Source organism: Borostomias antarcticus (assembly GCF_949987555.1).
Source record: "Borostomias antarcticus genome assembly, chromosome: 12".
Taxonomy (NCBI): Eukaryota; Metazoa; Chordata; class Actinopteri; order Stomiiformes; family Stomiidae; genus Borostomias; species Borostomias antarcticus.
Window position 1 is genome coordinate 20,497,543 of NC_140245.1, and position 12,255 is coordinate 20,509,797.

At 44.7% G+C, this 12,255-nt stretch overlaps 1 protein-coding gene across 1 annotated transcript; it reads left to right on the plus strand.

The window, feature by feature from the left end:
• Positions 1 to 6,184: 6,184 nt before the first annotated feature.
• On the plus strand, positions 6,185 to 11,427 carry setdb2 (SET domain bifurcated histone lysine methyltransferase 2). The gene is made up of 10 exons (XM_084447380.1): positions 6,185 to 6,375; positions 6,508 to 6,621; positions 6,761 to 6,871; positions 7,195 to 8,059; positions 9,153 to 9,322; positions 9,473 to 9,720; positions 10,018 to 10,066; positions 10,659 to 10,861; positions 11,020 to 11,108; positions 11,219 to 11,427. The coding sequence occupies exons 1-10, from the start codon at positions 6,336 to 6,338 to the stop codon at positions 11,334 to 11,336; spliced, it is 2,007 nt and encodes a 668-aa protein (XP_084303506.1). The 5' UTR covers positions 6,185 to 6,335; the 3' UTR covers positions 11,337 to 11,427.
• Positions 11,428 to 12,255: the final 828 nt, after the last annotated feature.

Below are 12,255 nucleotides of genomic sequence, written 5' to 3' on the forward strand. Positions count from 1 at the left end.
GAAGTGGCTCTTCAGCTTACTCAGCATGGTTGGGTTGAATGAGGATGCATCACAAAAAGGGCAGTGATACTTCTGGCAGCCTGTGGTGCATCTCTGCACCTCTGGCAGAGATCTTGCGATTTGAATGGTGATATGCATCCAGAGCCCACTTGGTCACCTCAGGTGAGCACTGAGCACACAGAGAGCAGGCTATGCCTGGCTCTTAAGAGCCTTTTGGGTGGTGTGTGTGTGTGTGTGTGTGTGTGTGTGTGTGTGTGTGTGTGTGTGTGTGTGTGTGTGTGTGTGTGTGTGTGTGTGTGTGTGTGTGTGTGTGTGTGTGTGTGTGTGTGTGTGTGTGTGCGTGTGTGTGTGTGTGTGTGAGGGAGAGAAATAGAGAGAGTGAGTGAAAGTGTGTGAGTGAATGAAGTGATGCTCAGGTGAGCACTGAGCACACAGAGAGCAGGCTATGCCTAGTGCCTTGTGTGTGTGGGTGAAATAGAGAGTGATTCTTGAAAGTGTGTGTGAGTGAATGAAAGTGAGTGAGTTGTGTGAATGAGTAGATAGGACGAAGACTCTGATGACAATACTGCAAAAAGAAAGAAAGCATGGTTAAAATCGTGTGTTATGTTAACTAAATCGTCAGCACCACACAGTAGGCTATAACACACAACATCAATATTATTATACAACTAGCCTAATAGCCTACATTTGATTGTTATATGCAAATTAGACATTAGGCCTATAATTGAAGAATAATAGGTAACGTTAGCCTGCTATTCTAAAGCCCAGTTCAGTCCAAACATTAACAACAAACAACAAGATTGCTTGCAATAAACAATAATAATTCTAACCCTATTGTAGTCTCTTCTCGCTTATTGCATGTTGTTAAAACGCTGGTTGCAATAGACTAGACTGTGTGTGGTTACTGTTGTTTCCTTATGCTGTGCGTTATTGCTGGTATTCTAAATTGCAAATAACGTTAGAGGGGCGGCATAATGCATGTGCCGGGAGTTATAAAGACAAAGTCTTATTCCAGCCAGATATGTCCTGAAATGCCTGTCCTTTACATGATTGGGGTATATAACAATTGAAAGTGTTATATCATTGATTAGCTATGTCAATAAATGAAAAGTAGTCTTGAGCTTCGAATAACGTTACAGTGCTTAACTAACTAGCTAGCTAACGTTATCTATAACGCTAGCTAGCTACTAGCTACAATCACTGAGGTCAGTTTTAGTCTAATTTTTAATCTTTTGTCACAAATCTGGATGATTACATGTGTATGACAACTAGCAATACATATAGTAGTAATGTTACAGTACGTATGAGACCGAAGTTCCAAGGCGTTTGTCGAGTAGGTAGGCAGGTCCTGATGAAGCAGGCCCCCAGGATTCGAAATCTAAAGTGAAGCCCTATTCGTCTTATGCTGTGTTCACATCGGGAGCGAATTTTTCCGGCCATTCGCAAAAGTTAAATTTTTTGAACTTTCTGCGGCGGATTCGCGCGGCAACCCATTGGATCCCGCATCACCTCAGGTCAGTCTGACGTAATTGGGGGTGCACAACAATGCGATGGGCAGCCAGGCGAAATAGCTCCAGGGGACCTGGTCCCAGGTGAGTTGAACAGCTGTCCACCCAGAGACGGGATCTCTTGTTGCGGCATGAAGTTCGCGGCTAACCCGCCGAGCTCGAAACAGAATGAATACCACCTACTAGCAAACAAAACATGTTCAGTCCCAATTATACTGTTAAAACTAAGATGCCTGGATACAAAAATATGTTTTCCAACGGATATATTTCACGAAAGTAGATTAATAAGCAAGCCGCTTTTCATCGCTAACCCAGAGGGGAGAGAACATGAACGCAATCTGTTCGTGCACTACAAGAACGCGTCATTGATACCTTTGACTGCGCATGTCAAAGGTATCAGTGACACGTTTTTTTCAAAGATGGCACGGTTCAATAAGGCTTCCCTTTACCGAGCAGTCAGTGAATGGAGTGACCCTGGCTGCGTTCCGAATCGCATACTTCTACTTCTTACTACCAGTTCCTACTACAGCTGCCCTTAGAAAGTACATACTTTGCAAGCAGTAGGCATCCAATTTGGGCATAACATTGCGCCTTGAAATTTGCCCACATCCCGCTGTCCATAACACGACATTCGTCTACAGCTGTCACGACTCGCACATGTGACGCACATTTCCGCTGCGCACAGGATTGTGGGTCAGAATAGCCAGGGCTGCGTTCCGAATCACATACTACCCTACTATATAGTATGCCAAAACAGGATGTAGTATGTCCCAATACATAGTATGCCACATGCAGTATGGCAAAAAATACCAGGATGTCCTACTACATCCGGTCGTATTTTGCAGTATGCAAGCCAGCAGGCTTTTCTGGCTATTCTGACCCACAATCCTGTGCGCAGCGTCACATGTGCCAGTCGTGACATTCGTGACAGCTGAAGACGAATGTCGCGTTATGGACAGCGACGGATGTGGGCAAATTTCAAGGCGCAATGTTATGACAAGGTAATATGTCCCAATTGGATGCCTACTGCTTGCAAAGTACGTACTTTCTAAGGGCAGCTGTAGTAGGTACTGGTAGTAAGTAGTAGAAGTATGCGATTCGGAACGCAGCCCAGAAAAGCCTGCTGGCTTGCATAATGCGAAATACGACCGGATGTAGTAGGACATCCTGGTATTTTTGCCATACTGCATGTGGCATACTATGTATACTACATCCTGTTTTGGCATACTATATAGTATGGTAGTATGCGATTCGGAACACAGCCCCTATCCAGTTCTATTAATACATCCATGACAAAATCCTGTAGGAATGTCCACAGACGTTCCGGCAGGCAGCTCGCTAGCGTGATGACGTTGGCGTCTGTGTAAGAGACTAGGGGAGAGCGGGGCGCGTTGGAGCATTTTTTGCCTTAAGCTTATTTATTTAAAAATGATTTCGGTTTTATTATGAATTTTGCGATGCATGTATACCTATATCTGTTGGCTACAAAAGGACATCAAAACGAGGTTTCCAGCACTTACCAGTTTCTTACAGTTTTGCCAAAAGTGGCGGATGTGAAAACGGTCCAACGTGCCTCATGGGTGAGGCGCGTTGGACCACGAAGTGTGGCGCATTGGACCAATATTGTACATTGCCTTAAAACCCATGCAAATAACATTACTGTATCTTCTTACAACTATATGTTGCTACATACATGTTTTTTTCACTACCTGCATGCATTATTTATACTGCTAGGTATTTATTATGTATAGGCCTAATAATGTCAAGTTCTATACGATATTTGCTCATATATTTAGTATTTATTTTATCATAAGCCTATGTATATAGTTGTATTCATTATGTCTGTATATAGCTTGTATTTATTTATTGTGTTATAGGCTAATGTATAGATTGTTGGGTGATGATTTATATGAATATCTAACTCATAAATTAACTATTATCTCCTGAATTAGGCTACCTGACTTGGGCTTAACCCATGAAATATGGCAGATGGTAGGTAGTCCCTCAGCTCCCTCTCCTGACGCTTACTGAACACTTGACCATGGCGAGAGTAGCCAACATCAGGGAGCCGTGTGCTGCCTGACTCTTGCATGTCCCTCCTCTTTTTAAGTAGCGTAACAGGGAGACGTGACTGATGGAGTAGCTTTTAGCTGCACCACGTACAAGACATTCCTCTCTCCACTTCTCTGGCTGCCAGCTCAAGCACCTCCCTGGCCACTTCTCTGTCGGTCTTACATTGCCTATTTCTCATACTGTGAATAAAAGTAAAGAAAAATGGCTAGTAATGCATGATCATTGAATGTGGGCTGCGTTGGACCACAGTGGTCCAAAGCGCCCCACCTACTGGAGGCTATCTATCTGGCTAGCTGTCACTCAGTGCTATGTAGCATGAAACACAAAAATTATTCTATCTTATAGCCACTAAAACAGTGATTAAAATGATATATGTTTGGATTCTGTGACATACGTATACACAAGGTATAAATCAAAAAACACTAGCGTAAAAAAAACAAACTTACATGGGGTAAAAACAGATGATCGCCAAGAAAATGTTTAAAGATTTTCCGCCGACTTCAGGATAGGATAGGTCCTAAGCCAATTAAGGACTGGACGTGATGTAGAGCAGTGGTTCTCAAACAGTGTGCCGTGAGGCAAGTCCGGGTGTGCCGTGTAATTTTGTGACAATTTATGTAAAATAATAATAATAATAAAAATAATAAATAAATATTATAATGGTTATTTTATTATTAGTTCATGGCCCGGGTAAATATTCGATTCGGATTGGCTGGAATAGTTCATAATCGAATTCGAAAGGTTCCCACTGACATCAGCCGCGCCCCAGGCAGACTGCGCACCTTGATTCATAGTCGACGTAAACAACGCAAACTACGTTGTGAACGCAAGCTCCAACATGACTCGAGAGCTTGCGTTCTGTGTTTTGTTTTGTGGAAACGCAAGGAATTGCACTATTGCTTGCGTCAAGTGACAAATTTCGGCATGACACACGCAAGGACGCAACGAGATCTTGCGTGGCCTTGCGAAGCTTGCGCTTATGTAGTTTGCGTCAACTATGAATCCGGCCTAAAAGAGAGGTTTGAGCGCTACTTCCCACGTGTGGACAACATCGAGGACTATGACTGGATTCGAGACCAATTCAACCAGGAAGCATCAAGAGAAAATCTCACTTTGAGAGAGAGAGAGGAATGTGCAGAGCTCCGTATGGACCGCACACTGAAACTCAAATTGAGAGAGCTCCCTCTGGATCAGTTTTGGTTGGCTTCTGCATCAGAGTACCCGACCATCTCCAGCCACGCTATTGAGCAACTTCTTCAGTTCCCCACTACCTAACTGTGTGAGCTGGCGTTCTCTACTCTGGTGTATAAGAACAAGAGCAGGTCGCGCCTCTCTGTTGAACAGGACTTGCGAGTGGCCCTCTCTTCAGTACCACCAAGGATTTAGAAAATCTGCGGCCAGTGACAGGCACATGTGTCTAACTAGCTTGTAAGTAGGCAAAACATATTGATAATAGTAAATGTTACTGATTCAATTTTAAATTACACTTATAATTTCTTTAACACATTATAGGCTAATTAGGCCTACAATTTGGCAACATAATATAATAAGGATCTGTTAGCCTCATTTCAATAACTAGCCTATTCATTCATAATTAAATAATCATCAAGGTGTATATACATATAAATGATGAATATATAATAAGATATTATATTTCTGAAACTTTCTAAAATATTAAGTCTTTTTTCTGTGCTTTTGTGCTGTGCTTCCAGGATCCCATTCCAGTTCATCCTGCTTGCCTCACCTGCACACTCACAGCACAATTTTAGACTAAATTTTTTTGTTTTTTTAACTGAATGCTTACTCAGTTTAATTTATAAAGTTATAAACAAGACTAAACTGAAACTTGTAAACAACAGGCGGAACAGCTTTCAGCCGTGGTGACGTCGGAAGTCATGTGATGTGGTTTCGCGGGAACCTATGGCGGGAACTCTAGTGAACTGCAATTCCCAGAATACCTCGGTCCTGAGCTGTGGTGACGTCGGAAGTACTGTGATGTGGTTTCGCGGGAACTGTAGCGGTTCTATTTCCCGGGTCTAGGGTCCTATTTCGGGCGGCTACACGACTGGAGCTGGACTATTCTCCAATCTGGCAATTTACTATCCATAGTCTTGCAGTCTCTCAATTTGATCCTCATCTACTTATCCCAGCCAATCATGGATGACTGTGACTGATAGTATGATGTACTGTGTCCGTAATATAAGCGGTGAATCAATAAAACACGCATAGACTACCGATCTGCATTGAGACCTCACCACTCTAGTCTATTTATTGATTTATTGGGTACCTGTTCTCCAAGTTGTATCTTCTACCACCAGATGGTACCAGAGCGCTAGAAATCCCTCACAAGTCCGCGAAGCACGTCACAACAAACGTGTAGCATTGTGGGTAGTCAGAAGCTAACGATTCGCTAGCGCTAACCAATACATCCATGGCGCTAACCTTATACCTCCATGGATGGCTAACAGTTAGCTAGTGCTAACAACATAACAAGGCTAACAAGCTAGCTATGCTACTGTAGCCATCATACATCCACGACTAGCCAATGCTGTAGCCAGTTAACCACCAGCTGCTAGATTAGCTGGCATCCAAGGCTGAATCAGTGTTGAGCTATTGAAGTTGTGATTCAGTGTGGAAGACGTAGCTAGCTAAGTTAGCTAACTAATAATTGTATGTGATTAGCTAGGCAACAAGACATTTTCAACTATTTAATTGTGTAAGCTTTTAGTTGACTTACTACGGTACCCGTTCAAAATGGAAGCGGGTGGCACAGAGGCAGATCAAGCCGACGTTGGTAAGCTGGGCAATGGAAATTAATTCATTAACTTTAGCTAGCTGTATTATGGCTCATAGTTGCTATTCTAATGTGTGATTGTGTGTACTGTGCTTTGTAGACATCTCTGAGACTCTCACACTCTGATTTCAGCAAGTGCAAAGTCATTTTGGATGGAGGTCGATGTGGATCAAGCTTTTGATGAGTTGTGTGAATATGTGGCTCACCTGAGAAATGCCATCAAGGCCTGCACAGCAACAGATCGAGGTAGCCATGGTTCCTACTTTGATACCAGTATAAAAGAATAAGAATTAGGCGTCGCAAACTGGACACACACTCCATGTCATGCACATATTGTCTTATTTTTACATACTACTGAAATTAAATTAGGTTTCTGGCTTTCCAGAATATGTTCAGGGGATGAATCTAATCACGTCGCTGGACTCTGGGTTGTTCGTGACAGACACTGCTCCAGCAGCAACCAACGAATCTTTTGTGAAAGTGGTTATCGGTGGAGGTAGGATATTTCATTATTTCATTATTTAATGCCAATTACTTCACTCAGTGTGAGCCTGCTCCCCTACCAACTGTCTCAAATTTGCAAGCGTTTAATTGTCAATCATGAAACAATGTGTCATGTTCCGTACTTTATTCTTTTATTCTTCATTCTTTATTTTTATTCTTAAAATTCTGAATCTAGTGTTTTTCTTTTTTATCCAACCTTGCTTTAACTTCCACTGCTGAAACACCACATTTCCTCCTAGGGGGATCAATAAAGTGTCAATCAATAAATCAATCAATCAATCAGTATCTCTCATCTCTTATCTCTTTTCTGTCCAGAAGTGGTGTCTGTCCCGGACCCTGAAGCGGTCAGCCCCCGGACGCCGCTGCCTCCCCAGCCCTCCCGGGCCTCCTCCGCCCCTCCCTCGCCCCTGCTCTTCGATGGCCCGGCCGACCCCCTGTCTCCCAGCTACGTCAGCGGAGAGGACACTACCGCCCCGCCGCTGCCCGTCCGGCTGCGTCGCCAGCCCCACGACTGCGGCCAGGCCTGCGTTCCCAACCTGCCCGCGTCCACACACTACTTCCGTTGGCACAACCCTCTGAAGGTGCCCCTGCAGTGCGGCTTCCAGCGCCACTGCGCCTCGCCTCCGGATGCGAAGACCGGACTGTGCCGCGAGGAGGGGGAGGAGCCGGCGCACGCCGAGGGAACAGACACAGACTCGGTGGACGGGGCAGAGTCCTGCGATCGCGAGGGGTCGTCACGCGTCGTTACGTACGAGGCCCCCTGCGGAAAGGTTCTGCGGACGCCGGCGGAGGTGCTGGGCTTCCTGCTGGCCACGGCGAGTCACGGCGTCCTACAGGCGGACTACTTCAGCTTTAACGACCAGGTGCGGCTGGACTGTCCGCGGCCGCCATCGTGGCGACCGTTGCCGACTTCGCCGGCGGAGCGGGACTTTAGCCGGGGGGCTGAGCCTACACCGGTGGAGCTGTTGGTCGGGGAGGAAGGTGCGTGGCCGGAGGACTTCCGGTACAGAAAGGAGCGCTGGCCGCATGGTTGTTTCCTGAGTCGGGGGGCGGTGATGTTCAGGGTGTGCTGTGACTGTACCAACGGCTGTCTGGATGGGGAGAGCTGTGCCTGCATCAGGATGACCTCTAGGGGGCAGCACTACTCCTACCAGAGACTGAATGAACCAGTACCAGCTGGGTGAGTGACCTGCTGGGTACCAACAGGGTTTTTCCTGGCTCAGTCTTTTGGGGGGTGATGCGCATATAACGTTTTGGGGAAACCTCCGTTTTATGCCGAGTAGCCTACCAGCATATATAGGCGTATATTTTTCGCTGTCGTTCTGACTGAGCTTACTTTTCACAATCGCGGGAAATCTCCCGACACAATAGGAATGCAATGGATAGGAGGTTTAAGATACTGATAACTTCTCTATTAATGATCTTGATTACTAGTGGTCCAAAGCATGGACAATGCAAGAAAGAGGGATGGGCTGTACTTGAAACAAGCTATCAAATCAAACACATTTGGGGAGGATTTGAATTGCTATTTTTACTCTCAATTTTTGGCACTGGTGATTTTCCTTTGGCTCTGGCTAAAATCTCTTTGGGGGGCGCCAAAAAATTCTCTATGCAGGATCCTGACCAACACTGACCAATCCTGACCAACACTGACCTTAACACTACACCTGTTTCATGTATGTGTAAAAGCATGCTGTTCACATTGGAGTCTTGTTTGTTCAAGGATGTTTATTTGTCATACACTTGAACCAACACCTGACAACACTCGAACAACTGAACACCAACTGAACACGTATATTTGAATGTTATTTAATTGCACTGACTACATCACGGAGACAGACACAGTCATCCATGATCGGATGGGATAAGTAGATGAGGATAATAATACTGATAGACGACGGATAGTATAGTAAATTTCTAGTTTGGGAACCTTTAAATGTCCAGCTGAGTACCTGGGACTAGAATGAGGAACTGATTAGCACTGATAAGATACTGTAAGGACAAGCGATTACAAGAATTCCAATGGACCTGTACCTGTACTTGTTACACATGGCTAATAAACGCTCTATTGTATTCTATTCACAATTCATATACGAGATAGAGAGACCATGTAGAATGAAATGCTGGGTACAATGTTCAAGTTTTTTAGTAGGTTATTGTTTCGTCCCGTCATTGACATGGATAGTACAAAGTAGTGTATTACTAGTTTTCAGTGCAGTGTGTAGTTTTGATATTGAGCCCGTTGCTCACGCTGTAGCTGGTCTCTGTGCCAGGCTGTACGAGTGCGGTCCGTGGTGCGGCTGTGAGCTCAGTCGCTGTCAGAACCGCGTGGTCCAGCGCGGTCTCCGCGTGCGTCTCCAAGTCTTCCAGACCGCCGACAAGGGCTGGGGAGTGCGTTGTCGTGATGACCTGGACAGGGGGACCTTCGTATGCACATACGCAGGTGGGCTCACATGCTTTCTCTGTGTTTTTATATGTTTAAAAAAAAAAAAAAAATCTACTGTAGGTATGTCGATGCTTGTTATAGCCAACCACCATTGTCATAATGTGAGTCATCACCCCTCCTCTGATCTCCTCTCCCACCTCCATCTAGGTGTGGTTCTGAGGGCGTGCCGGGACTCTGACCAGCCCACCCCCTCCAAGCGGCCCAGGGCGGAGCTTCCCTCTGATGACGAGGTGGAGGTGGTGACGGAGTGGCTGGCGCCAGTGGGGAAGGGGCGGAGCTGTCTGGAGCCCCTGAGTCCCGTGCCCCCCAGCTCCCCCCCCCTCCATGTCCCTGTGATCCAGAGGCCCGCTGACCCCCTCCAGCCTGACCTGGACCCCTTCCTCCTCGACAGCAAGGTCAGACTGCACACTCTGAAAAATACCACGAATAAACAACCTTTTCAATACAAGAATAATAAATCACATCTATGATTGCTTGGTTGACAACACACCGAGTCTACACACCAAGTCTACACACTATCTAAAACATGGATGGACTGCACTTGTACTTTAACACAATATCGACTCGATATTATGATTTCAAATACACTTGTATATACTGTACATACAGTATATCCTGATATATGTTTTGAGCGTATGTATTTGGATCTCTCCCTGACACAGCTGTCTAACACAGACCTCTGTTTCTCCTAGGTCAAGATGGTAGTTGTGGGAAGTCTAGAACCAGGCTCCTCTCCCACAGGTACTACATATTTTGCCATATTAAGAAAGACAACCTAATATATTTATACTGACATAGTACATCCATTGGTCAAGCCCTCAGTCTCAATAGCAGTATATTTGTGTTGAGAAGTTGAATATCTGAGAGGCTGAACGACCTTTTACATCCTCGGTTTAAACCTGCTTACTGATCATTTTAAAGCTGCAATTACAGTTTTTTTTCCCACATTTTGTCAAAAACCACCTGATATCAGATTGTTTAATTGAGCCATAGCGTCTTTATAGCCTTCAATCGCCCCTACCTGTCGCCACGTCTTGTTATTCCAGCAGTTCTGCCTGTGTTATCAAATTATGGCCTGTAACCTTTCTCCGCCCCCGTGCCTTACGGGTTCATATACTGTACGTTTAAGGCCTTTCGTTTGTAAACAAGTCTTTTACTGTCATATAGTAGTAGTAAATCGCTTATTGCCGCTTTAAATCACGTGCTCACAAATCACAAACTCAATTGCTATGCACTGGCACCATTATAGCCAAACGGCAATAGACAATGGATCACTGAGAATCACACACACACACACACACACCTGACACAAACAGTGTCATCTCATTTTCAGACACAGAGGTTGAGGGGGGCGAGGAGAAGAAGGAAGCACAAACACAGCTGAGTACTGAGCCAGTCACTAGAGAAGAGGACATGAACGAGGCCAACAGGGGGACAAGTCCAAAGACTGCCAGACTGGACCAGAAGCAGAACCCCACAGAACACATGTACTATTTGGATGCCACGAAGGATGGAAACGTTGGGCGTTTCTTAAACGTAAGTAAAGTGTCGGCACTAAAGCCACGATTTGACGTGTTTATTTTTTAAACCATTGCTCTGTAAATGAAACTGACCTCTCCTGTATGTCTAAACTACTCCACAACTACACGTGAATCATTTCAATCTCTCTGTTTGTGTGTTTGACTGTACTACAGCACCACTGTGAGCCAAACCTCTTCGTGCAGAACATCTTCACCGACTCCCATGACCCCAACTTCCCCATGGTAGCCTTCTTCACCAACAAGTAAGTGTTCATAGACAGTATGTCTTGTTTTTAAACCCTGTTAAACCTCTTGTACATTCACAGAATAACTCTGAATGCATCCCAGTTTAATGTTTGACTCTCCTGTCAAGAGTGGTGAAGGCGGGGACGGAGTTGACCTGGAACTACTCTCACGACCCAGGAAGTTCCCCGGAACAGGAAGTGCCGTGCCTGTGTGGCAGCGATGCTTGCCAAGGACGGATGGTATGAGAGGAGGACAAGAACCCGAGCTGAAGACTGTAGTTACATCATCTTAAATTTCTTCTTTACCAAACCTATTTTTGTACAATGTAAGGCTTAATATTAAGGCACACAATAAAATGGCTTTGAAATTAAACCTTTGTATTCATTCACACATTGCGGACAGTTCAGACCCTTGTATGCACTACTGTGAGGATCTGTAGAAATAAGTACAAAACCTAAACCATTAACAAAAGCACTCCAAACCCACTACTGTGCTTATTGAAAATGTCATATGGTTCAAGTTTACATTAATACCAGTTGACGCCATAGGCTACAGCCAAAACTGTGTTTTGAAAATGGAATTGCCCCTTGATATACTGGACTGGTATTAGTGCTGTGATTGAGCCTTGCAATTCTGGACTGGTATTAGTGCTGTGATTGTCCCTTGATATTCTGGACTGGTATTAGTGCTGTGATTGTCCCTTGATATTCTGGACTGGTATTAGTGCTGTGATTGTCCCTTGTTATTCTGGACTGGTATTAGTACTGTGATTGCCCCCTGGAAAGAGGATCAAACACACCAATGGAGTATGCAGGGAGGGCGTAGTGAGACTTCTAAATCCATCAACAGCTATACCAGTCGGTGCACAGTTTATAAAGCAATAGCAATTGTTTTAAGTATAATATTCAGTGATGTAAAAAGCTTAGAACTTAAGCAGCCTTTCAAGATTTCTGTACCTTTCCTTTACACATCTCATGTAACCTAAATAGGCCTATAGTTAATATTACAGTAACTTCGATGCAGTAACCTAGGCATAGTTGATACTACAGTAAACATCATGGTCATTACATGGGGCTCATTTGACAGTGCTTGTGTTTAAGTTGTTTATGATGATATTCTCTCTGTCCTCACCGTGGAGGTATAAGGTTCTCCTCACCCTGAAAC

Bases quoted from the DNA above. Each gene is read 5' to 3' on its own strand.
- setdb2 (XM_084447380.1), top strand. From the start codon at position 6,336: ATGGAAGCGGGTGGCACAGAGGCAGATCAAGCCGACGTTG. The intron at 8,060-9,152 runs GTGAGTGACCTG...TCTCTGTGCCAG, and splicing joins AATGAACCAGTACCAGCTGG to GCTGTACGAGTGCGGTCCGT. The intron at 10,862-11,019 runs GTAAGTAAAGTG...ACTGTACTACAG, and splicing joins ACGTTGGGCGTTTCTTAAAC to CACCACTGTGAGCCAAACCT.